Source organism: Thamnophis elegans, chromosome 1 (genome assembly GCF_009769535.1).
Source record: "Thamnophis elegans isolate rThaEle1 chromosome 1, rThaEle1.pri, whole genome shotgun sequence".
Taxonomy (NCBI): domain Eukaryota; kingdom Metazoa; phylum Chordata; class Lepidosauria; order Squamata; family Colubridae; genus Thamnophis; species Thamnophis elegans.
The window spans coordinates 177,320,928-177,347,892 of record NC_045541.1 but is presented as its reverse complement, the minus strand read 5'-3'; the positions used below and the strand labels follow the sequence as shown (position 1 = coordinate 177,347,892).

The 26,965-nt window shown below is 46.3% G+C and overlaps 1 protein-coding gene across 3 annotated transcripts in view; it reads left to right on the top strand.

Moving 5' to 3' along the window:
* Nucleotides 1-22,837, top strand: part of LOC116515433 (scaffold attachment factor B1-like) — a 39,478-nt gene extending 16,641 nt beyond the window's left edge. For 2 of the 3 annotated variants that reach the window (XM_032227598.1, XM_032227515.1), the window contains exons 12-21: nt 859-989; nt 1,224-1,315; nt 2,964-3,076; nt 5,710-6,006; nt 6,919-7,056; nt 15,465-15,507; nt 16,487-16,599; nt 19,586-19,698; nt 21,766-21,817; nt 22,443-22,837. In XM_032227598.1, coding sequence (XP_032083489.1) covers nt 859-989; nt 1,224-1,315; nt 2,964-3,076; nt 5,710-6,006; nt 6,919-7,056; nt 15,465-15,507; nt 16,487-16,599; nt 19,586-19,698; nt 21,766-21,817; nt 22,443-22,557 — 1,207 coding nt within the window. In that variant the 3' untranslated portion in view covers nt 22,558-22,837. Of the gene's footprint in view, nt 1-858; nt 990-1,223; nt 1,316-2,963; nt 3,077-5,709; nt 6,007-6,918; nt 7,057-15,464; nt 15,508-16,486; nt 16,600-19,585; nt 19,699-21,765; nt 21,848-22,442 lie in introns of all 3 variants that reach the window. The other variant, XM_032227677.1, reaches the window with a different exon arrangement.
* Nucleotides 22,838-26,965: the final 4,128 nt, after the last annotated feature.

Below are 26,965 nucleotides of genomic sequence, written 5' to 3'. Positions count from 1 at the left end.
AGAGACTGGACTGTCATCTGTTTGAAATGGTACTATAGGGCTTCCTGCTTGAGCAGGAAGACCTCCTAGGTCTGTTTCAACACTGTTATTCTGTTACTTTAGTCTGCTGTTTATTCTCCCCCTTATACTGCTGTGAATTCCAGAGGTGTCTGCCTGAGCTACTTTCAGATATTGTCTACCATTGATCCAAAATATATTTTGCCCCTCATTGGCCTGGACCTTATATGTCTCTATCTAGGTCAGTGTTTCTCAACCGTGGCAACTTAAAGACATGTGGACTTCAACTCCCAGTATTCCCCAGCCAAAATGGCTGGCTGAGGAAGTGTAGAAGTAGAAATCAACAGGTCTTAAACTTGCCAAAGCTGAGAAACATTGGTCTAGGTTATCTTCTTTACAAATAGTTCTCAACTTAAAATCACCATTGGAACCAGAATTTCAATTACTAAGCAGTGTGGTCATTAAACAAGTCATGTGGCCAAAACCAATTTTATGACCATTTTTACCCTGAATTGATAAGTGCACCCAGTTTTCCCCCATTGGTTTCGCTTGTCGGAAGAAAGCTGGGAAGGATGCCGATTTTGATCATGTGACCACAGGATGCTGCAACAGTTGTCAGTGTGAGCTGGTTGCCAAGCGCCCAAATTCCAATCATGGCTGCAGTGATGATGTGGCAGTCATACTCGGCCCAACCCACGTCACGGGGTGGTGGTTGTGGGGAAAATAGAAGGAGGGAAGAGTATTAGATGTGTTAGCCGCTTTTGAGTTGTTCATAAATAAAATAATAAAGGTGGAATATAAATTAATTAATTAAAACACCCAGGTCTGCTCTAAACATTTTGAACTTGACTGCTTTTTCAGGGCTTCCAGTGCAAAAAAGAATGAAAAATCTGATGCAAAAGAAGATAGTAACAAAATGGATGAAAAAGACGAAAAGGGGAAAGAGGAGCAGAAATCTTCATCTGCCGATAAATCTAAGACTCCCAAATCAGGTAATTTATAACTGGAGTTGGGGGGGGAACCCCTAAATCGATGTTTTTCAACCTTGCCAACTGTAAGATGGGAAGACTTCAACATCCAAAGTTCTGGGCTGGTTGGGGAATTCTGGGAGTTGAAATCCACCCATCTTTAAAAGTTGCCACGGTTGAGAAACATTGCCCTAAGCCATTCACTGCTGGCTTCTGCCATCAGTTGGACTGTCATCCAATCTCTTTGCTTTTGCATAGGGGGCAAAGGGACAGAGAGAACCGTGATAATGGATAAGTCCAAGGGTGAACCAGTTATCAGGGTGAAGACCACATCGCGATCAAAAGAAAGAGTAAGTGAATAGCTTTCCTTGTCACAGTTGCTATTTAACAGATTTTCTGAAAGCAAGAGAAGGAAATAGGACAGTTTTACTGTTTTATCTTTGAGAAGTTTTATATCGTTGTTTCTCTTTCATTTGCTATACAGAGTTATCGAAACCTCAAGATTCCCCCCCCCTTAATCTTTAGAGGCGTTCATTGGCCACTCTTATAAAAATCTTAACCAATGAGATAAAAATCATTAGATAACTGAAATGCGATGATCTACTTTGACACCTGGAAACTTTTTTTTCATTCCGAAAAGTTTCATTAAAGGTTATTGATAGGTAAAATACAAAAGTTAAAAGGAGAGAAAGGTGGAAAAGGAGATAAGAAAGAACGGAAAAAAGGAACGACTTCCAACCTTTTAAAGTACAGTGGAATAAAAGAAAACAATTACAGCCTCAACCTTTTACTTTTACTTTCTAAATACTTCAAGCCTATAACAACAAAGTCACTCTAATCATAAAAAGCTAAAATTAGAGTTTCAATTTTCCCCCAGATTTGAGTACAAAATCCATCAGTGGTTTCCAAACAGAAACAAAAACTATATAAATTCTTTTCTCTTTAATTCAAATGGTCAAAATCGACCATTTTCTCTGCCAACCCCTTAACTTTTGCCATCCATTCTTCTATTGTGGGGAATTAAGTGTGTCTTTCCATCTTTGTATTTTGGAAACTTGATACTAAGAAGTAAACATCCTTTCACCCTGCATAATGGGGAGATCAATGTGAAACCTTTAAGATTCTTTATTGAAGTTGATTTTGATCATTACCGGTAAGTCTTAAGCGATCTCTGGAACTTAAGATATATTATCCACTTAGCTTTTGTTAGCCGCTGCTAACATCAGAGTATAAAAATTACCATTGAAGGGATATTTGCCTTTATACATCATTGATCAATTTGACCATTGCACACCTGATAGGCCCATCCACCCACCTCCCACCTGTAATTAGCTATGTCGTTTTTACTTCAGACATGTTAATCGATGGAGGCATAGCTCCTGTTGCTTCCTCCCTTATTGAGCACAGCTTGAGCTACTCATCCCCAGGGAATAACACTGAGCTGTCCAGCTAGTTCCTCATTGTTCATGTCTATTACAGCTTGAGGCAGTTACGTGCAATGGCCAAATTGATCAATGGTGTATAAAGGCAAATATCTCTTCAGTGGTCGATTTTACACCGACAATGTTAGCAGAGGCTAACGAAAGCTAAGTGGATAATATCGCAATGTCTGTCTCTTCTTTTATAGCTACACCTGGAACTCGTATTTTTAGGATAGTTCGCTATATACGTTTATAATATATATTTATTGTATAATCCTGATTCTCAAAGAAAACATGAAGAATGGTTGCAGGAATTGGATATGAAAAGAAGGACTAGGGGAGACATGATAGCAGCCTTCCAATATCTCAGGGGTTGCCACAAAGAAGAGGGGGCAAGCTATTCTCCAAAGCACCTGAGGGCAGGAGAAGAAGCAATGGGTAGCAGAGAGGCAGAGCCACCTCTAGAGCCGAGACTGAAAGACAGACATTTCGCTTGATCTTCCTTTTCCTTTTCAAACGTGACCCTTCCTTTAATGAGTTAGAAGTTGCAACTTTGTGCTGTCTCTTGGAAATACAGAGTGAGAAAAGTCAGGATCGCAAGTCAGAGAGCAGAGAAAAGAGCCGAGAGCGACAAGGCTCCGCACCATTCAACAAAACCAGAGACAAGCGACCAAATGAAGAACAGCACCGGTGAGACCTACAGGCTAAAGGAAGGGGCTCAATCTGTGGTTGTGTTCACGTTCTTTGCCTTTTTAAAAAAAAACAACCTGTGTCATATTTACCGTATTTTACGGAGTATAAGACGCACCTGGAAATCTGGGTGCATCTTATACATCGAATACAGCATTTTTTGCCTCCCAAAGCCCCGCCCCTTTCACCAAAATGGCTGTGCATAGCCTTATGAAGGCTTTCAGAGAACTCCTGGGGGCTGGGGAGGGCAGAAATGAGCAAAATATGGGCCTTTCCCCCCCCCTCCCCCAGCAGCACTCTATAAGCCTCCATAAGGCTTTGCATAATTTTTTTTTGACAAAAACAGGCCCGTTTTCGCAAAAAAGGGGCCATTTTTTGCTCTTTCCTCCCCAGGAGCACTCTGCAAGCGCCCCCTCCCCCCCCCTGGCTATTCATGCCTTTTATTTTTTTAAAAAGGGCCCGTTTTCACAAAAAACAGACTGTTTTTTTGGAGATTTGCAGAGTGCAACCCCCCCCCCCTTTGAAAAGCTTTTTAACTGATGAGAATTACATTGATCAAGTGCTGTGCCAGCAGAAACAAAGTCTTAAGGTTTATCAGTGATTTCCTTCTCCAGTACATGGATAAATACACCTGGAAACATCTACCTACCTACCTACTCTCTCCCTACCTATCTATTGTATTTCTCTCTCTTTCTATTTCTCTCTATCTCTCTACCTACCTACTCTCTCTCTCTCCATACCTATCTACTGTATTTCTCTCTCTATATATATACATATACATCTACCTACCTAACTACCTACTCACTCTCTCCCTACCTATCTACCGTATTTCTCTATCTCTTTCTATTTCTCTCTCTCTATCCCTCTACCTACCTACCTTCACACTCTGTCTTCCTACCTACATACTGTATTTCTCTTTCTCTCCCTCTATCTACCTACTTTTTTTTTAAAAAATTGCCTCTTCAAAACCTGGGTGCGTCTTATATTCCGGTGCATCTTATACTCCGAAAAATACGGTACTTACAGATTTCTCTATTTTGAGTAAAACTATCATAAATGTCTGGGGAGATTCTCAGACATCCAGATCATGGTTGTCTCAAAAGTGCTTTTTCAAGAGGCAACTGGACTTTCTTTGGTTTTTTTCCTTGAAAACATTTTGCTTCTAATCCAAGAAGCTTCTTCCGGTCTCACTGAATGGTGAGGAACGGAAGGTTTTAAGGACTGCAAGGAATATAAATCCTTCCATTCCCCACCATTCAGTCAGAACTGAAGAAGCTTCTTGGATCAGAAGTGAAGTGTCTTCAGGAAAAAACAAAGTCCAGTTGGTTTTTTGAAAAAGCACCTTTGGTTCCTATCATATCTAGCCATTGTACTGATAAGGAATGTCCATTGTACAGATAATCCTTCTTACAACTGGTCGCTTGATGACCATTTAAAGTTATGATGGATTCCCAAAAGAAACTTAAGAACCATATTTGAGATTGCAAAGGCCCAGTCCCCTCCCCACGGTCATGTGACTGCATTTTGAGTGCTGTGAAACTCACCTGCCTTTACAGTCACGTGCAACGCTGGATGGTTACATGATCATGATTTGTGACCTTTTTTTTCTTCCAAAACTTGCTTCCAGTTTCTGGCAAAAAACACTCCATAGCAAATTGGTACACTTAACTCCAGTGTTCAGTTTGCAACCGCCACGTTCACTTAGCATCCATTGCAAAAAAGTTGTAAAACGGGGCGCAGTCATGTGAGTGACTCCCTTAACCATATTGACTTAGGACTAAATTTGCAGGCTCAATTGCAATCCTAAGTCGAAGATTTTCTGCAGCTTGGTACATTGGGAGAACCTCAATTTAGAGTGCTGATCTTTTGATGTGCCCTCCTAATATTAAAAGACCTACCTTTTGTATTGTTGTACTTAAGCAAAATTGTAATAAGAATAACTAATCAAGAAAGTACAGAACTTGGGACTCCATGCCATACTGCTGTGTTTATTTTTAGATTTTACTTATAGGCCATTCAAGGTAGTGAACTTACATAATTCTCCTTTCTCTTATTTTCCCCACAACAACCATCTTGTGAAGTGGGTTGGAGAGAGAGAAAGAGACAGAGACAGAGAGACAGAGACAGAGAGAGACAGACTAGCCAAGTTACTCAGCCAACTTTGATGCCTAAGGCACATTAGAACTCACCATCTTCTGGTGATTGGTCCAAAGTCACCCTGTGAGCTTTCATGTCTAAGGTGGGACCAGAACTCCTAGTCTCCTGGTGATTGGCCCAACATGAAACCAGCCACTTTTGCTGCCTAAGGTGGGACTAGAACTCACCACCTTGTGATTGCCTCAGTGTCACCCAGGCGTCTTTAACGCCTAAGGTGGGAACAGAACTTACTTCCTCCTGATTTCTAATCTAGTACCTTCACTACTATACCAAACTGGCTCCGTGTGTAAGCTACCTTTGTGAGAGTGGAGGTGACATTTCCTTCTCCCCAGCCAGTTCAGCGTCAGGAAGGTGGCCAAATGGGGGGCTAGGCTTCCTCACTTGCTCATTCCTCGAATGGGGAAACCTGACAGGAGGAGCCGAAAGGCAGAAACAGCCTGCTGACCAGAGCCAACTGTCTTTTCTCTGCCTCACAGCACCGGCGACCGTCGAGAAAGACAGCGCTTGCGCTTGCAAGCCATCTGGGAGCAGGAGGAGCGGAAGAGGTTGGAGATCACCCGCGAGAAGCTGGAGTTTGAACGGGCGCGCCTGGAACAGGAGCAGATGGAGCGGGAGCGGCTGGAGAGAGAACGGATGTACATTGAGCATGAGCGGAGACGAGAGCAGGAACGGATCCAGCGGGAGAGAGAGGAACTGCGGCGGCAGCATGAGCAGCTGCGCTACGACAAGGAGAGGCGCGTGGCCCTGCGGAGGCCGTATGACATGGATGGCAGGTGAAAGTCACATTTGCAACTGTGGGTCAGGTGAGAGGCCCTTGGTTGTTTCCTTGCAGACCTCTCATCACCCAACTAGGTATCAATGCAAGAAGGGGGTGGGGTTTGTAGAGAGGAGGAGGACTGAGGTGTCCTTGGTGTTCTCTGAGCTTGGTTGTTTTCTTGCAGACGTTTCATGACCCAGCTAGGTAACATCATCAGTGATAGAAGGGAATGTGGGGTTTGCTGCTTTCTTGCACTAATGATGTTTCCTAATTGGGTCATGAAACGTTTGCAGGAAAACAACCAAGCTCAGGGTACTCACAGTCTTCCTCCACGTCACTCCCTTCTAGCACTGATGAGGTTATCTAGTTTGGTTCATGGAATGTCTGCAAGGAAACAAAGTCAGAGGGCACCAAGGACCCCACAGACCTTTTCTTTCTCCTCCTCCTCCTCCACAAACCCCACTCCCTTCTAGCACTGATGAGGTTACCTAGTTTGGCCATGAAACGTCTGCAAGAAAACAGTCAAGCTCAGAGAGCACCAAGGACCCCCTCATTTCAACCCTGAGCTACAAACATTCTCCTTTATTGTGAATCAGGTTTCATCCCTTTATATTGGATCAGGGTAGCAACTTATGAGCCGAGCTGGCGCAGTGGTTAGGGTGCAGTACTGCAGGCCACTTCAACTGACTGTTATCTGCAGTTCAGCGGTTCTAATCTCACTGGCTCAAGGTTGACTCAGCCTTCCATCCTTCCGAGGTGGGTGAAATGAGGACCCAGACTGTGGGGGCGATATGCTGAGTCTGTAAACCGCTTAGAGAGAGCTGAAAGCCCTATGAAGCGGTATATAAGTCTAACTGCTATTGCTACTAGGAGATCGGGGGGGGGAGGTTTTTTTTAGGCTGGTCTCTTGACCTCATGTTGCTTGCAGGAGGGATGATCCCTACTGGCCAGAAGCCAAGCGGATGGCAATGGACGATCGTCACCGCTCTGATTTCGGCCGCCAGGAACGGTTCCATGACTTTGATCACAGGGAACGCGGACGGTACCAGGGCCATCCTCTAGACAGGTAAGGCAGCGACTGGAACGTTTCGTTTCCCCTGTTTAGGGGAGGTTTTTTGTTCAACCTCAAGCGTATCTGCAGAAAAGTGGACCATGGGTAGTCCTCACTTTACGACCAAGTTACTATTGACCCCCCACAAAAGGTACATAATGCCAATTTAGGCCACTTGGCAACTGACTGGTCATTGTGGCTGTTTGCAGCATTCCAAATCATGTGACCATAAATTTCAAAGGTTTTTTTTTTCTTCTTTTTGGCTGGTTTTCAGTGTTTACTTCTAGTTTCCAGCAAAAGAAATGCTCATCAGATAAAAACAGATTTTCTTAATAAGCACCACATTAACTTAATGACCGCTGCAATAAAGGTCTAAAAACAAGTTACAATCATGTGACCTTTTTCAGTCCAAACTCAATTATGGTCATAAGTCAAGGACCACACGTATTCCTTTTTGTTTAAATTGAGGCAAACAATCCACCTGCCCCCGAAGTTAGGAGTTCACAAATTTAATTTAATCTTATATAAATGTTGTCACCTTTTTTAATTGTTCTGCTTTTGATAGATAGGGAGAAAGCACATGGTCCTCAACTTACGTCCACAATTGAGTTCAAAATTTCTGTTCTTAAGTAAGATATTTGTTAAGTGAGTTTTGCCCCATTTTACGACCTCTCCAGCCACAGCTGTTAAGTGAATCACTGCCGTTGATCAGTGAGTGACATAGTTACAGAGTGAATCTGGCTTCCCCATTAACTTCACTTATCAGAAGGTCATAAAAGGGGATCACATGACCTCAGGGACAGTACAACCGTCATAAATATGAGTCAGTTGCCAAGCATCTGAGTTTTGATCACATGATCATGGGGATATCATAAAGGTTATAACAAAAACAGTCCTTAGTCAACTTTTTCCAGTGCTGTTGTAACTTTGAACAGTCACTAAATGAACTGTTGTAAGTCGAGAACTACTGTAGTCTCTCTCCATTTGGCTTCATTATCAAAACGACTGTTAAGTTCGTGGAGTGAAGAGGATTTATCTGGGGCCACATAAAACATATAAACTAGTTAATGTATATAAATAACAAACTTCTTTTGTTCTCCTGTGCGCTGCTTGGGGAGTCCAAGCATGGGTTAACTTGGTCCATTAGCCTAGAGACTGAGTTATGTAATTGTTGACCACGCCTCCTCTGATTGGGATAGTTCAGTTTTTTAATTCAGCCCAGCCGAAAGAGACGTAAGATAATTTGCTCTAGGATAATAGACAAAATTAACTCATTCTTCAACTTCGGATTCTTCACTGTGTTTGACTGATTATTTGTGGAAATTGGCGAAGCACAATTCGTATTGTTTGACTGTTTCGGCGGGCAGCAGTTCACTGTTAGCCTCGACCTCATTGGAAACTTTCAGCAAGCTTCTTGAGGCTTTCACGGCCGGGGAAGCTATCGCCTGCAGAGGATTGCAGCCGCGCGGTTTGACTTATGTTCATGTTGTGGATGAGAATATGTCCACCACTCTCCATTTCGCTTGTGACCATTTCGCTTGTGGTTGAGAGTCGGTTTGCCAATCTTGCGCCAGTTGGGATGGGCGCGATCCACTTAATCCAGCGTGATCTGTCCCAGAGTGGCTTCGTCGCTTCGCCACTGCCCCGCCAGTTGTTGCTGCTATGTTACTGCCACGATAACAGGATCGCTGAAGGTCTCTGGCAAGGAGCGTTGCCCATTTTGGAGGCGAAATTGAATTTCGCGCCGTTCTTGCTGCTGGCAGCCATTTTGGGAGCCGTTTGTTTTCGCGCTAAAAAAGCATCCGGAAGGGGCACGACTTGCAGTTCGCACCCGATTTGCGGTGATGCGTCAACAGCCTTATCTGTGCTTGTGGAAGTCGGTTCGCTACTATTCCGCTTCAGCACACACGGTTGTCCTTTCGATCTCAGCAGCCTGGGCTAGCTTCGCTATTTGTAGCAGCGTATTCACTCTGATATTTGGACGTGAGCTTGAGCCTTTCAACTCACTCTCTCTTCCTCTTAGTTATAATGGCGGATCATCCCACCTCCGGAGGCAGTACTGGGGCTTCTACCTCTTCCCCGCTGCACTCTGAGACCGCCGAGGCCAGCACTAGGGTGGGCAGGGCCACCATTAGGGCCTCTAGCCATAGGGTTTGCGCTTCATCTGCGGCTCCAGATAGGGCCGCTAAGCACAAGGACAAGTCATCAGCCAAGGCACCCGTAGTCACCAGCAGGTCGCCTCCCACATTATTGGCCGAAGGCCCTTCTCCTGGTTCTTCCCTGCATTTGGCAGGGATCCAGGGTTGGTCCCCTGATCTCCCTATTCCCCAGGGGATAAAGTTTGAGGAGGGCGGGGGGGACCCAATCTCTCCCTGGCCTTTCTGAGATTAGCCCAGCCTCAGCACCAGCACCCACGCACTCGGGTCCCACGGCTACTTTTACACCTACAGCTGCGGGGCTCAGACCTGAGGAAGGCCCCGAGTTCAGTCTTCCTCCCCGAGCTTCAAAATATCAGCAGCCATCTCACAGGACGTGGATGCGGAATTGCATCGCAGGGCCCAATGGCCCATGATACTTAATTTATCTAGGGACCTCTTTACCTCCCAGGCTGACCCTCTATCACCCCTGCCCTCGGTATACAGCGAGGGTTCGTTGCTGGGCGAAGAGGAAGAGGTGGCTGACCAAGAATTTTCAGATGACGAGGGCCTAGTGCAGGACAAGCCTACCTTTTCTGGGTTGTTTTGTCCACCCTTATTTAAATCACTTTTATATAAGGCTAAGGCTACTACCAACATGGGGGGTGCTATCACACAGGCTACTGCGGTGGGGCTTGACTCTGCAAAACGTTGTTTTGCTGAACAGGTGCAGAACAGGATGTCATTCCCTTTCTAAAACTGTTCCTTGACGTTGTCCAAAAACAATGGACGCAACCAACTGCTGTCCTTCCACGTAGTAATGGTGACAGGAAGCTCTATACTTCCACACCACAACTGGATGGAATCCTTCAATTCCCTACAGTAGACCTACCAGTAGCAGCCTTGGCCTCCCCAGCTTTGATTCCGTCCAAAATTTCAGAAGATCTTAAGGCTGAGAACCGTAAGGCCGAATTGGTCATATGTAAAACGCACCAGGCAGCTGGGTGTTGCGAGCTGCTACGGCGGCCTCGTTTTTCAATAGGACTTCATTGGTCTTGCTCAGGTAGTTACAGGCCAGGCTTGCTCCTGATGATATGTGCCTCCATCAGGATGTCAACAAACTGGTGGCAGCATTAGAGTTTTCTTCTGATGCTACCCTCAATATGGCCAAGTTCACGTCTCGAGCGGTAGCATCCAATGTGGCATCCCATCTCCTCCTTTGGCTACGCCATTGGCAGGCGGACATATGCTCCAAATGGTGCCTAGCATCCACCCCCTTCAAGGGCGGGCCTCTGTTTCGTGCCGCGTTGGACCCTATCTTAATCGAGACTAGGGACAAATGTAAGGTGCTCCCATCAACCAACAGATGCACAGACAGGAGACAAGAACCTTACAATAGACAGCAGTCCTTTCATGCCCAGGACTCTGGGTATAACACAGTTCCATATATTCCCCAGTATAACAGGTCCTATACACAGACACAGGACAGGGCCCAGGACCATTCCGATGCCAGGGATTGATTCCATCAACAGAGCCAGCAACAGCCTCAGGCCTGGCGGCCATTTCATGGTGCCAACAACCGGTCCTTTCGTAGATACTCGCACAGGGTGGGGCCTATTGGTGGACGTTTAACAGCCTTCGTTCACCAATGGGCAGAAATCACCTCAGATGCCTGGGTCATCCAGACTGTGAGGCTGGGCTTCACTCTAGAATTTCTCTCTGTCCCCCCCGAGGTGTTTCATCAGGTGCCCCAGACCCAGTTGTCAGGTAAAGAGGTGTCTGATGGACACCGAAATCCAACATCTACTATCAATCAATGGCATAGAGACGGTACCACAAGGGCAGGAAAGACAAGGTTTTTACTCTATTCTGTTCCTAGTTCCCAAAAACCCGGGAGGATGACAAGCCATCGTAGACTTGAAATGGCTCAACTTATACCTGAAATATCAGAGGTTCAAGATGCAATTGCTCAAAAGCATCTTATCCTGCTTACCTCAGTCGACATGGCGTACTTCCACGTACTGATACATCTGGCACATCGAAGGTTATGGCGGTTCCAGTTCGCAGGACGGCATTTTCAATATCGAGCCCTGGCATTTGGCCTGTCATCGGCCCCAAGAATCTTCACAAATTTGCTGGCAGTGATTGTCGCATCTCTTCGGTCACTACCCATAAGAGTCAATTGTTATCTCGATGACATCCTGGTCCTGTCCTCATCCCGGAACCAGGCGGATCAAGACCTGCAAATCACAATCGACACTGCAGCGCCATGGCTTCATCCTGAACTTTCCAAAGAGTCACTTGCACCCGACCACGTCTCTCTTACACCTCGGGACCATCATCAGTTGGGAGCTGTGCGAGGTGTCACTATCTCAGGAGAGACAACAAAGCCTGCCGACCCCCGGTGAGTCACGTACTATCACAGAGGTCGATACCACTGGCAGTTCTTTCCCAGCTTCTTGGGAAAATGACTGCATGTATAAACATTGTTCCCTGAGCACGGTTCCACACATGACCGCTCCAATGGTTCCTACTCCCCTTCCAGAGAGCCCACGCTAGTCTCTCGCAAACCAGGGTACAAGTATCATCCAATGTGTTACGGTCGTTCCGGTGTGGACATCCTCCAAATTACTCAAGGGATGTCTCTTTGGGTGGAGAGCCCATGTCTTGGACCGAGTAGCACAGGGACTTTGGACTGCACAGGAACTTTGGAACAGCATCAGCTGGTTAGAACTGCAGGCCATTCGGCTAGCTCTCCATGAGTTTCGGGAATTGGTGACGGCCGACCAGGTGTTGATCCTCACTGACAACATGGCCTCCAAGGCTCATATCAACCGCCAAGGAGGCATGCGGTCCAAGTCCCTGATGTTGGAAGCGGAGAGGCTCTACCATTGAGCAGAGAACCGTTTGCTATCAATTCGGGCAGAGCACATATCGGGCACAGCCAATACGGAGGTGGATTGGTTGAGCAGGGCCACGGTGGACCAGGCAGAGTGGTGGCTCCATCCAGCCCTATTCCAGGAACTGTCTCGCAGGTTTGGTCAACCTGAAGTGGACCTCTTTGCGCAACCTCACAATTCACACCTCCCAAGGTTTTACACCAGGTTCCACGGACCGGGGGTAGAGGGCGCCGATGCGCTTCGCAATCCTTGGCTGGAAGGCCTCCTTTACGTCTTCCCGCCTCTCCCAATCATTCCACTTGTCATCTGGAAGATTCTAGCAGAACTGGTGGAAGTTCTCATGGTTGCACCGATGTCCCGTCACCCTTGGTATGCCGACCTCATCCATCTGTCCGTCTCATGCCCGTGGAGAATTCCGGACAATCAGATACATCTCTCCCAAGGGATTCTCATCCATCCAAACCCCCAACTATTACAGTTAGCTGTGTGGCACGTGAACGGGCTCTCTTGACTCAACAGTGATTCTCTGACAAGTCATTGACACAATCCAAGCGGCACGACGTCCGTCCACAACTCGCATCTATGAGGCCATCTGGCAGGTCTTCTGCAGGTGGGGCTGCACAACCGGAGTTGACCCACTCACAGCATCCGTACCACAGGTACTAGGTTTCTTGCAGATAGGCATGGTCAATGGGCTGACACCCAACACCCTCTGCCGCCAGATTGCAGCTCTATCGACTGTTGTTGGGGACGGGCAGGGCCGCTCCTTGGCTCAACATCCAAGTGTTCGGTCATTCCTAAAAGGTGCCTTGAACCTCAGGCCGCCAGTAATCCACCGTAACCTGATATGGGACCTATCCCTGGTACTTAGGGCCCTCATGATGGAACCATTCGAGCCCATCCGCACGATGAGCATTAGATTGTTGACCCTTAAAACTGTCTTTTTGGTAGCTATTACATCAGCTAGGAGGGTGTCGGTCCGCGAGGACCTCTGTATCTTCCATCCGAACAGAGTCATCCTACGGTTAGACCCGGCATTCCTCCCGAAAATTAATTCATGGTTTCACAGGGCCCAGGAACTTATCCTCCTGGACTTCTGTCCGTAGCCCTCACACCTACAAGAGCGACGGTGGCGCCACCTCGATGTTCGAAGGGCGTTCCGTCGCTGCGTGAAACATAATGCGTCACTCAGAAGGTCAGAGGCACTATTCGTGTCTTTTCAGCCAGCATCCATGGGACAGAAGGTGTCATTGAATACCATCGGACGCTGGTTGAAAGCGTGTATTGCCCTCGCTTACAACAGTCAATCCAGACCAGTTCCCAGGCGCATCACCCTCCCCCCCACTCCACCAGGAGTGCGGCCACCACAGCGACTTGAGCGACGCAAATCTCAGTGGAAGACATTTGCAGGGCGGCGACTTGGTCATCTCCGTCGCCCTTTATCAGACATTATAAAATGGACATGTATGCCTTGGCGGAGGCTTCCTTTGGGTGGCAAGTCTTGCAGAGGGTTCTATCGCCACCTAGGGCCCCTGACCAGCCTAGCTCCTGCCCTTGAGACGCATTGCTTTGGCATGTCCCATGCTTGGATTTCCTGAACGGTCCTTCTATGTGCGCTGTGAGGGGAATTCAATCCCGTCCTCGGCTTCGGCTGGTCCGGGCATTGGACACATTGTTCTGGTTACCTGTTTACTCGTCTTCACGTTCCGAGCTGGTTCTGTTACATCTCTTGGATTGGCTGAGCCTTCGTACAAAACTGAAGTATCCCAGTCAGAGGAGGTGTGGTCAACAATTACATAACTCAGTCTCAAGGCTAATGGGCAAGGTTAACCCATGCTTGGATTCCCCTCACAGCGCACATAGAAGGGGCCGTTCAGGTAAGTCAACGGTTGTTTCTTTTTATATTTTTTATTATCTTCTGGGGCCTCATTACTGGCTTTCCAGTGGGCTGCAGGTTGGACAGACCTGGTTTAAGTTTGTCACAAGGAGGATTTGATTGTTCAACCATATTAGCTTTCTCCTCTCCTCCATCCCGGAGCCTTTCCTCTGTCCAGCTGCCAGTCTCTTAATCCCTTTCCCATCTCCTTACTGTAAATTACCGTATTTTTCAGAATATAAGATGCACCAAAGTTTTGAAGAGGCAAATTTTTTAAAGTTTTTGCACTCTGCAGACCTCCCAAAAATGGTCTGTTTTTTGTGAAAATCCCCCCCCCCTTTTTTTTTTCAAAAAAAGGGCATGAATAGCCTTAGGAGGCTTGTAAAATGCTCGGGGGGGGGGAATGAGCAAAAAATGGCCCTTTTTTGTGTAAACGGGTCCGTTTTTTGTCAAAAAAAAGGGGGGGTATGAATAGCCTTTAGGGGGCTTATAGAGTGCTCCTGGGGGCTGGGGGAGCAAAATTGAGCAAAAAACTCATTTCTGCCCTCCCCAGCACCCAGGAGCTCTCTGAAAGCCTAAAGGCTATGCACGGCCATTTTGGTGAAGGGGGCTGGGTTTCAGGAGGCAAAAAAATGCTGTATTCAGTGTATAAGACGCACCTAGATTTTTGAGGGAAGTGACAATTCACATCCCAACGTGTTATGATGAACATGATTTTTAAAAACCAAAGTTGTTAAATTAACTGCAGGGATCTATTCTCCCCCCGCCCCCCCCAATTCTCTCTGAAGAGGTGTAATGCATTAACCCTTTTATTGTGGACAATCTGTTTAGTATCATTCCTTTCAACATGAGCAATATAAATGATACCTACTCAAATTTGTTCATATAAAACAGAGAAATGTTTAGATTGAACAAGAAAGACATAGATGAAGATAGAGATAAAGATGAGGAGTTAGACATTTCTTGTTTTTGTATGTTTGAACAATATAATGATTATTTAATTTTGATAAGTGTGATAGAGATTACTAAAACTGTTATTGTGAATTGGATTAATATGAATGATACTCAGAACCAACTCTCTTCACACACAATATGGGTGTATATTTAATATACATATATAGATATATATTTTAAAAAACATGACTGGCTGAGGAATTCTGGAAGTAGAAGTCCACAAGTCTTAAAAGTTGCTAAATTTGGAGACCCTTTTGTCTAGAAGAAATTCTTTCCTCAGTTGCTAAGGACTTGGAGAGAAAGGAGGGTTCCTGATTAAAGGGCCTAGCAGACCACGTGGATATTAATATATAATATCCTCAGCTTGAAATATATAATTTAATATAATATCCCAACTCTGAACATTTCAAATGTTCCAAAGCAGAGTAATGTTCAGGCGAAGTTCAAGCAATACCATCAATTTAAACCAGAACTGGGACCACAATTTCCATTGCTAATGCTAATTTATTGAGGATCAATGCAGGTCAAAAATTTGACATGACTGTGTTTTTTTCCCAGGAGAGAAGGGTCACGGGGGATGATGGGAGACCGAGAGAGGCCGGTGAGTCATGTTCATTGTGCATTTGATAGGATGAAAGCTTGACACTGAGGACAGTCAATCCCTGGGATGACTTGCCTTCAAAAGTTGTTGGTGCTCCAACACTGGAGCTCTGTGAAGGTTCTCAGTCATCCTGCTTGTCCCAAAGATGCTTTTCTGCATCTTTGTTTTTCCTTGAAGACGTTTTGCATCTCATCCAAGAACGACCATGGGGGGGGGTGTGTGTTGGTCTATTTTGGGGTGGTATAATGTCTCGTGCCTTGAACGGGATTGGTCTCTTCCAGCCCTATGATTCTGTGTTATCTGCCATTCCTTTAAAAAAAAAAAAACTTCAGGTTTCAATTTTATACACATTTTTCAACATGTTCTGAACCAACATAAATATCTGGTTCTAGAATTTCTTAACCCGCTGGAGCACTTTGGAGAAAGCACCAGTGCTTTGCAGCTCTTGAAAGCTCTAAAACCTTTTAAAAGTCCCAATGCTTCTGGCTGTTTTCTTAGTTCAGTGGCTTGTGAGCTTCTGGTGTTTCCTTTAGGACCTTGATGGCAAACCTATGGCACGCATGCCACAGATAGCTCTGTGGGCATGCGCACCGGCATCATTTCTGGAGCACCAGCTGGTCTTGGTGCGCGCTGGAGCAACAAAAACCAGAAGACCAGGGGTCTTAAGGTTTCCAAGTGTGTGCATGCGCAACGGCCACCTGGTCTTCCAGTTTCTTCGGCGGGGTGGGTGGGATAGGACTCATTCCGGTTTGGCCACTCAGTGCCGAAAAGATTCGCCGTCACTACTTTAGAGCAAATGAGTCACCAGCAAAACGAGCTTGTTGAAATATCCGCTAGAAGCTTTGTGTCGTTCGCCTGCCTTTATCTTGAAGTAGGGAACTTTGCTGCGTGGCTTCAGAAATCTCTGCTGCACCCCACTTGGTACCCCCCCACGTACCAGTTGGATCATTGCTGTTCTTGTCTCCTTCCCCTCTTTCAGCACTATGCAGAGGAACGTCACAGGGATCCAGATCGCCACTCCAGAGATGGCTGGGGCGGCTATGGGTCGGACAGGCGCATGAACGAGGGGCGGAGGATACCTCCACAGTCCCGGTGAGTGGCTTGCAGGTGATCGCGTTCAAACAGCGTCGAGTCCAGAAAGCAGTTAAGTTTACGAGCAGAACATAGGCGCAATCAGAATTTCCTTGGTTAAGCGATCTGGTCATAAGGTAACAACGGTATCATTTAGCAAAGGCAATCCCTGCAGTCCCGTTGTTAATTGATTCCCTCGGTCGTTAGGTGAGGCAACTTCCTGCCAGCTTCCCACAGCCAGGGAAAGCTGACAGGAAGTTGCAAGCCCCAGGCCTGCAGATAGGCTGCTTTTGGGGGGGCAGGGTGCAGGTTGAAGGGGAGGATATACAAAATTTGCCGTGTGGGTTGGTGGAGGACATAAGTGGTGCCCTCATTGGTTGAGGAAAGTGGGTGAGAGTTTAACAGAATAATAGAATTGGAAGGAACCTCCAAGATGTTCTAGTCCAACGGCCTCTACAGGCAGAAGACCCTAGAGACCATTTCAGACAAACGGCTGTCCAGTCTCTTCTCGAAAACCTCCAGTGCTGGATCGCCTACAGCTTCTAGAGCAAGTGGTTCCACTGGCTAATTGTTCTGAAATTCCTCCTTAATTCCGGATTGCTTCTCTCCTTGATCACCTTCCATCCTTGGCTCCTTGCCCAGCCTTCAAGTGCTTTGGAGAATAGGGTGGCTCCCTTCTTCTTAGTGGCAGCCCCAGCCTGATGTGAGTGCTCAGGGCCTGGGGGAGGGTTTGAGACTGGAGGAGACCATTCTACAACCTTCCCTGCTGGCTTCCCCATTGACTCTCTGGGGTCAATGGGGTCATCAGGCAAGTTAGCAAATGGTGATTGCGGGGTGCACTTGGCAAACAGGTATGAGTTCAAACAGGTTGACAAGCACCCAGGTAGCTTCACATGACCACAGGGACACTAGGATGGCCCAAATTCCTGAGGACCAGGCACAACTACCGTTGGAGTCATTAAGTGGATCCAGTGGTGGGGTTCAACCGGTGTAACAACCGGTTTGCTCTGCGCACGGGCAGTGCCTTTGAAAACAGCTCAAAAACTTACCTTCTACTGTAGCGCACTCCCCCCCCCCCCGGTGAATAAGACACCTCAGGTGCGGCAATCCATCTGCCACGCCTGTCAGCTGGGCTTCAAACAAAGGAACTATAGATCAGTATAGCGCAGAGGCAGACGGGTGGGCCCACCTGATCGTCGGAGCTACTGTTTGCTCAAACCGGCTGAATCCCACCCCGGGTGAATCAATGTATCCCCCTGTGGGCATTTCTTGCTGGAAAAGACTTGAAACTGGCAGAAAACATTGTAAATTGCTGTCATGTGACTGAAGAACGCTGCAGCCGGGGATAAAGGTGAGTGTTGCCAAATCCCTAAAGTGCAGTCATGTGACCACAGAATTATATGCCGCCATTGAAATTCCAAAACGGGTCATAAATAGCTCTTCAAGGGTCCGTTGAGACTTCAAACAGTTGCTAAGCAAGTGGATATTAAGCGACACTTCCTATAGCTGGTTTGTTTATGCGCTAATCAAATTTCTACATCTCCCATTTACAAATAAAATGACATCAAGGCCATAATTCAAAACAGAGTTCAAAACCAGATTAAAACCTAGTTAAAAAGAACAGTTGCCGAGTTAAAAGCCTGACGAAACGCCTTCAACTCACCAACCACTCCAGGGATTCCATGACACTTTTAGAGAGAGAGACAGTAATTGAGCTTTCACTCCCGTATTCTTTTGCCAAAAGGGATTAGGGAGACTACAAAGAAGCGAAAACATTCGCCCTTATTCCAAGCCATTTGTTAGTTTTTGAAAACACAACGAATATGGTTGCGAGACCAAGATTTCCCTTCCACTCACTCACAAGTCACACCAGTGACCTAAGCCTCCCTATATCCACCTTCTGCACACATGAAAATGAGTGAATGGAAACACACACGGGACACACACACACACACACACAAACACACACAGCATTTCATTAATAAAACTTTCTGGGATTCCTAAACAAAGCATGCACTGAAAAACTGGAAGCTGCAAACAAGAATGCTATGGCTATGGATTCATATTCTCTCCTCCCCCCCCCCCCCCCCCCCCTCAAACACACACACTCACTCACTTACTTTCAGGCCAGTTGTCAAAATAACTGGAAGGCAGGAGAAGTCAGGGCTGGCCTCATCATGGACCATCATGGGAACCTTGGGAGATCTCAACTCAATCTCTCTGGGTAGCTTTCTAAAAAGCAACATTTTTTTTTAAACATTGGTAAACTCAGTGAAAATGGTGCAGAGAAGGCAGCTGCTTTCTTTAGCGTTTAGCAGTTCTAACGGGGAGGGAGGGAGTTCGGCTCATCCAAACAAGTGTTTTGATATGGTAGCATTGGCATACTGCTGGGCTATCATGATGATTCGTAAATAGAGTGGACATAATGCCAAGCCTCTGAACGGTGCCTTTTTGTTTTTTTAGAAAAGTATTTTTAAAACCTGTTAAACATTTCCCGTATAAGCTCTCTTTTCGTTTTTAACGACCTCCTGAACTTGAGAGCTTTCAGGATTATCTTACGTGTTTTGAGAAACCGGTTTACCACTTGATCTAAGTCAGGGGTCAGCAAACTGCGGCTCTGGAGCTGCATGTGGCTCTTTTGTCCCTCTGCTGCAGCTCCGTCACCAGTCAATGCCACAATTTTGAGAGGAGCTTCCGGGGGGGTGGAGGAGGAGAAGCACAGTGCGCTAGGAGAAGACTCTACGGCAAGGGGAGGGTTTTCCAGTTGTCTCCACAATTGATAGGGCTTTCGGTTATGACAGGTAGAGGAAAAAGGACGCCGCGCTAGAAGGAGACTCTCTGGTGGGGGAACTGAACTTCTGGTCAGCTCCAGCATTGAACAGGGGGCTTCCGGTTAGGACCTTTGTGGCTCCCGGTGTTTTCTTTTCTGGAGAAAACGGGTCCAAATGGTTCTTTGAGTGTTTTTGTTTGCCGACCCCTGGTCTATGACAAACTCCTTGCCTTTCAGAGATGGACGTGACTGGGGGGATCACATCAGAAAATTTGAAGGCCACCCCGGTCGCTCTTGGCCAGGCAACGATGATGGGGGCCCACCAGGACGTGAACATGAGCGATGGCGAGGTAATTAGTTCTGTTCCCTTCACAGCTGTATTTTCCCTTTGGGAAAACTCCTGTTGTTGTTTAGGCTTTGGGGATGGGACATAGGCAAGGTTGAGCCTTCCAGGATCCTATTCTGTGCGGAGCAGAAAAGCCAAGGAAAGAAATATCTATTATGTCTGCTTCTTTATTTATCCCCTTAAGCTTTCTCCATTCTTCAGATTACAGGTAGTCCTTGACTTACAGCCACAATCGAGCCCGAAATTTCCATTGCTGAGCAATGTTTTGCCTCGTGTTACGACTTTTCTTGCCACAGCTGTTAAGCGAATCACCGCAGTTTTTAAGTTGCCAACAACGGTTGCCAAGTGAATCTGGCTTCCCCCACTGACTTTGCTTATCAGAAGGTCGCAAAAGGGGATCACGTGACCCCAGGTCGCTGCAACGGTCATCAATACACGCCAGTTGTCACATTTTGCAGTGCTGTTGTAACTTCCAACAGTTGCAAAACCAACGGTTGTGAGTTGAGGAGGGTCTGTATGGTCTCCTAAAACCATCATTTCCACAATTTTTTTTTTAAAAAAGGGCTTTCCTTCAGGCTTACTGTTTTTGAAATGAACGGAGTGACCAAGGAGGATTTGAAGAAATGTTAGAGTCATTTCTTGAACGTTGTTGAGCTGACCAATCTTCCTTTTTTTTTTTTTTTTTTTGGTGTCCTTATGTGAATAGTGCTTTGTGTCCCCTGGGTAATGTCCAGATATTCTCCCCCCTTTCAGCTCTCCTGTCCCAGGGCAGCCAAGCCTATTGTGGGGGCACAGCAAGAACCCTATGTCTGTTCCTTCTCTAGTTGGGCTCTTACATCTGGGCAGAAGGAGAAACCAGTTGGTGCAACTCAAAACAGCTTTTGGGAATGGTATTTATAGTCAGACAGGATCCTATGAAGGAAGCTCTGTTCCCAAAGCCTGATAGGTTCAGAAATTAACAGAAGGGAATATCTATAGCTTGTAGTTCAGGCTTAAACTGTGGACTCCTTGATGGTGTCTGATCTTGGTGATTTTGTTGCAGACGTTTCATGACCCAGCTAGACGACATCATCAGTGATAGAAGGGAGTGTGGGGTTTGCTCTTATGTAAACACAGAGCAAGTGGAATTTGCCACGACCATATTTCCCCGAAAAGAACACAGGGTCTTATTTTCTTTTGACCCCCGAAATAAGCGCTTGGGCTTATTTTCGGGGAGGTCTTATTATTTTTGAGGTGCAGGAGGAGGAGGAGAGTGTGGTCACCTCATGGCTGCTGCTGTGTTGCAATATTTTCGGGGAGGGCTTATTTTAGCGCATGCGCTCAAAAGCCCGATTGGGCTTATTATCCTGGGAGGCCTTATTTTCGGTGGAAACAGGGTATCAACTCAGACAAACCATCCAACAGTAAGGAGCAACCTCATTTAAGGAACTGCCAAAAGGAAAACACCACTGACAGGGCAAGACTGTGTGCAGGTAGTCCTCAACCTACGACTACAAAGACCAGCTGGCCGGCATGCCGGAACCCAGAAGAGCAACAGGCGATGGCTTGCGTGCCCACAGAGATGGCTCTGCATGCCACTTCTGGCACACCTGCCATAGGTTCGCCATCACAACCCTATAGCATTCTGTCCAATCTCTTCTTGAAAACCTCCAGTGATGGAGCACCCACAACTTCTGGAGGCAAGCAGTTCCACTGATTAATTGTTCTCATTGTCAGGAAAATTCTCCTTAGTTCTAGGTTGCTTCTCTCCTTCGTTACTTTCTATCCGTTGCTTCTTGTTCTGCCTTCAGGTGCTTTGGAGAATAATTTGACCCCCTCTTCTTTGCGGCAGCCCCTCAAATACTGGAACGCCACTATCATGTCACTCCTAGTCCCGTTATCTCTTTGGGTCATGAAACGCCTGCCAAAAACAAGGGCAGGGAGCAACAAGGGCTTCACAAGTTCTGAATTGCTCTCCTTCCGAGGGTTCCTTTTCCTGTTCTGTTCAGATCGAGGAGTGGAGGAAACGTGACAGATAGTTTCAGAGCAATTCAGACCTTGCAAGTGTTTGAATTACTCCCGTCTTTTCTAGGTGGGGGCAGAGAACGGCGTGGCCACATAATGCCGCGAGGTGGAATGTCTGGGTAAGAAGCCTTCAGCCTTCTGAATTCAGAGTAAGGTTAACCTTTTCTCATTATGCATTTGACTTACTAGCAAAACTAGACGGTTTTTTAAATGGCAGTCTCCCCCTCTGCTTCCCAAAGTGGCCCTTCCTCTCCCAGTACAGCATTTGGAGGGTTTTTTAAATGTTGCATTATCTAGCTGTGATCTTAAGAGCACCCTAAGGGGCCCATTTATATGTTTTAAACCCATGTTTTCCTTCCTATTCAACCTTAGGGTCCTGGATTACTTAATTTTTTTTCCTCTTGCCTTTCCTTGGAGGGAAGAGGGAGACTGTCCAGCCCATCTCATCGGGGGAATTCTGGGAGTTGAAACCCACACATTCTGGCTGTGGAATTCTGGGAATTCACACATCCTTTCTGGGAATTAGAAAGCCCACCCATCCTGGCTTGTTAAAGTTGCCAAAGTTAGGAAACTGGTGCAGCAAAGTTCACCTGGCCTGAACCAATTTGGTGCTGCCACCAGGGTAATAATTCCTTGCAAAAGGGGAAGGAGCATGGGGCACAGCTGGGAATGAGGGCTCCTGGCCTATGGCCCTCCCCTTCTCACGGTGGTCTCTCCCTCTCTCTCCCCCTCTCTCTTTTCCAGGCAAGGAGGATTCATCCCAGGTGGCCTGCAGGAACCGACTGCCCAGGGAGAGGGCTTTGCAGGACAAGAGAGGGCAAACCGACCCGGCGACCCCCGGTTCAGCTGTCACTATTGAATGTTTTTATTGTTTTTAACTGTACAAATGGCAACCAAGATGAGGGACAAAGATACTCGACACCACGACTCAGTGTGTACCACTGACTGTGACTCTTAAGTTAACCTTCATTGTTTCACTTCCTAGCTCAGTATGTGAAGCCATTCATCATAATTTTTTTTTTTTTTTGTAACGTGTTTCTGTAGGTGCTGCCGCACACGCTCATCCTTTCAAAGAAAACGTGTTTCTTTTACGAGGCATTCCATTTTCTATAAATAAAGGGGGAAAAAAGTACGATTTACAATCGCCCCGATGCTGGTTCTGAGGGCTTTTCAGGAAGCATCCGGCCTCAATCGCCTCCCGGGAAAAGGTCCCAAAGGTGGTTTTTCACCAGAGGCAACTGGACTTTTCTTGTTTTTCTTGGAAGACCTTTCGCTTCTCCTCCAAGAAGCTTCTTCAGCTCTGACTGGATGGTGGGGAATGGAAGGATTTATCCTCCTTGCAGGCAGCTGGTCCTTTGCATCCTTTGAGAGAGTCGTTGAGGCCACTTGGAGGCTTATCTGTGTCATCAGGATCACTTGAGTAGTTCTTGTAGACTGCAGTTCTTTCCTCTAAAAATTGCAAAGGAAATTTGTATTTGTATTTTATTATTTGTATGCCGCCCTTCTCCGGGAGGACTCAGGGCGGCGAACAATTCAAAGGGGCAAAAAGGGGGAACATAAAAGACAAAATACAAATAATAAAAGTCGACAACAGTCGCACAACCATCCATGTCGAGAGGGGAGGGAACTCATCACCCCCAGGCCTGCCGGCAAAGCCAGGTTTTGACGGCTTTTCGGGAGGCCTGGAGAGAGGTGAGGGTCCGAATCCCTGCGGGGAGTTCATTCCAGAGGGCCGGAGCTGCCACAGAGAAGGCCCTCCCCCGGGTAGTAGCCAGGTGGCATTGGCTGGTAGATGGCACCCAGAAGAGGCCAACCCTGTGAGATCTAATGGGTCTGTGGGAGGTAATTGGCAGCAGGCGGTCTCTCAAGTACCCAGGTCCAATACCATGAAGGGCTTTATAAGTTACGACTAGCACCTTGAAGCGTATCCGGAGACTGATCGGTAACCAGTGCAGCTCGCGGAGGATAGGTGTAACCGAGGTGCACCCACGATCGCTCGCGCGGCTGCATTCTGGACGAGTTGAAGTCTCCGAATACTCTTCAAGGGCTGCCCCATGTAGAGCGCATTGCAGTAGTCCAGTCTTGAGGTCACGAGGGCGTGCAGACTACAGGAACCAGAAGCACCACTCAGGTGACCCTGAGAACACCGATAGACCTCCAAGCAGCCTCAACGACTTTCAAAAGAGATGCAAATGACCAGCTGTCTGCAAGGAATATAAAACCTTCCGTTCCCCACCATCCAGTCAGAGCTGAAGAAGCTTCTTGGATGAGAAGCGAAACGTCTTCAAAGAAACACAAGAAAGGCCAGTTGCCTCTTGAGAAAAAAAAAAGCACCTTTGGGAATCCGTGACCTGGATGACTGACAATCTCTACAGACTCCCAGGAAAGGGATTTGTACAGACCGTGGCCACTTTTAAGACCCGTGGACTTCAATTCCCAGCCTTCCGGGAGTCGAAATTCCACAAGTCTTCGATGTCACCAAAATTGGACGCCCCTGGCGGCGGAGCAAGTTACTGCTCAGGTAGCTTTGAAGTTCACATTTCTGTATCGCTTTGGCAACGGGCCAGCATAGCAGATGGAAGCAGAGATCCCTTGCTCTGCAGATTGAACCAAAAACGGGCTCTTGACGTGCCTCGTGTCCAGGGATCCAGTCGCTATTTTTTGTCCCCTTGTCCGTGCAGCAGAACGGAGGTTTTTCAGCCAAAGGGGTGGGCCAGCGATGGCAAGGGTCAAAAATTTGGAAAATGCCTAACGTGATCCCACTGGCAGGTCTCTCACACATGCAAAAGTACTTTTTTAAAAAAAAAATACAATTCTCACAATTGAAGGCAAACGTGTATGTCCCAGGAAAATTTTGCAAGCTCTAATCTGGATTTGATGACCGGGAGGGACCAAAGTTTTTCCCTTCCGAGCTTTTGGGCTTGTACTGGAGCCTGTCCTCAGGAATCTTCTCTCTAGCAGACAATTGTTGTGGTGTCTGTTGTGTGTGGCTTTTTAGTTGTTGAATGGGGTGTTTGTGGCTTGCTATTAAGTCTTTTGCTGTGATTTCCTTGTGCTGCCAAATCATTGCTTCCTAAATACAGAAACAGGTAGTCCTTGAGTTACGGCCACAACGGAGCCCAAAATCTATATTGCAAAGTGAAACATTTGTTAAGCGAGTTTTGCCCCATTTTACGACTTTCCTTGCCACAGTTGTTAAGGGAATCATGGCATTTGTTAAGTTTAGTAACACGATTCTTGAGTGAATCTAGCTTCTCCATGGAGTTTGCTTGTCAGGAGGTCGCAAAAGGGGATCGTGTGGCCCACCCATCCCCAGGACATGACAGCCGTCATAAATATGAACCACTTGGCAACCATTTGAATTTTAATTACGTTAACCATGGGGATGTTGTTAACAGTTGTAAGTGGGGAAAAAACGTGATCACTTTTTTCAGTGGTGTTATGAACTTGAACAGTCATTAAATGAACTGTTGTAAGTCAAGGACTACCTGTTGTCCTTCACTTACGACCACAATTCAGCCCCAAATTCCTGCAGTTAAAGTGAAAAATTATTAAGTGAATTTTGCCCCATTGTACAAGCTTCCTTGCCCCAGTTGTTAAGTGAAATGCTGCAGTTGTTAGGTTAGTAACATGGCTATTAAGTGAATCAGGCTTCCCCATCATCTTCTCTCATCAGAAGGTCACAAAAGGGGACCACGCAACTCCGGGACACGGCAGTCGACATAAATACGGATCAGTTACCAATCATTTTGATCATGTCACCATGGGGACGCTGCAGTGGTCAGAAGTGTAAAAAATGGTCATAGGTTATTTTTTTCAGTGCCGTTGTGACCTCGCTAAAGAAACTGTTGTAAGTCAAGGACTACCTGTACTTGATTAGCTGGGGTGTGTGTAAATCAGCACTCCTGTTGACTGATGAGTCTGAGAGCTCAGAAGACAAAATCTGGTGCTGGTGACTGATCTCTTCTGACCTAGACTTCACCAAATCACAAAGCAGCCTCCTTGTCCCAACCAAACCCCTTTTTGTTAAACTAATGTGAATCCCTCTCATTCACATCCAGCAAAGTCCCGGCAAACAGTCTTTCAAGGGTGTATTTACAATCACAAACCTTATCAGGCTTGGAGAGCTGCCAGGTTGATATCTTCCAAACACAATGCTATACAAGAAAATACTTGGCAGAGTCTCAGAGTCATGAACAAATCTTCACACTAATTAAGTGAATTAATTGTCTCCTGCAAACTCCACTCCCCTTTCCTCTTCTTTTATTCCCTATGGGAGGGGGCATTCACCATCCACCTGTGGCCTTACTCCCAGGTTCTTTAGCTGTTCCCTTCGTCTGGCAACTCTGTGCATGCGCACACTGGGAACAGGCTCCAGCTGTTCCTCTGCCTCACTGATGTCTGACTCTGAAGGCAGCTGATCACTGTCAGAGGGCCCTGGCCCCCTCTCTGCCTCCGACACAGAGCCCTCATCAGAGCCTTCCCCAGACTCCAGGACTGGCCCAGGTTCCTCCCCAACCTCCTCGCTGTCCGAATCTGCCACCAGCTCCGCTGCCAGCTGGCAGGCCACAACACAACCCAGATTGGATTCTGCAAATCCTGAATTCTCTAGACTAACCATTTCCCACAACCATTCTTCAGATGTTTTAGTCTCCAGGCCTTTAATCGTCTTAAGTTGCTCTTCTCTGCACTCTTCAAAGCCTCGACATCTTTCTTATATCGTGGGAACTAGAACCAAGATGGAGTATTCTAAGCGCGATCTTACTAAAGCTTTGTAAAGTGGTATTAAACCTTCACGTGATCTTGATTTCCCGCCCCCTTTTTTTAATGCAGCCTAGAACTGTATTGGCTTTTTTGTTTAATATAATTTTTTATTTTTGAATAAACAAAAACGCACAAAACACAACAAACCACAAAAATATCTTCCATTGTAAAAAGTGTGTCAATTGGCTACAAAGAGTTTTCGTGCATCCCTTCCATAGTCATCACCTACAATTCATATCAAGTTATATATTTTAAATCAAATATATTTATATATATTGCTATCATACCTCAATCTTCATAAGACAATTATTTTTACGTCCCTTTATATAAAATATTCCAAAATTTAAAGCAAAACCACATGATGGCATTTCGTTATCTATTTTCAATATCATCCAGCAACATTACATCTTTATAACACTTTCTAAATAAAAATTAATTATGTTTAATAACAAAGTTTCTAAACCTTTCTTAATCATTGTTTACAATTTATATCCAATTTTCCT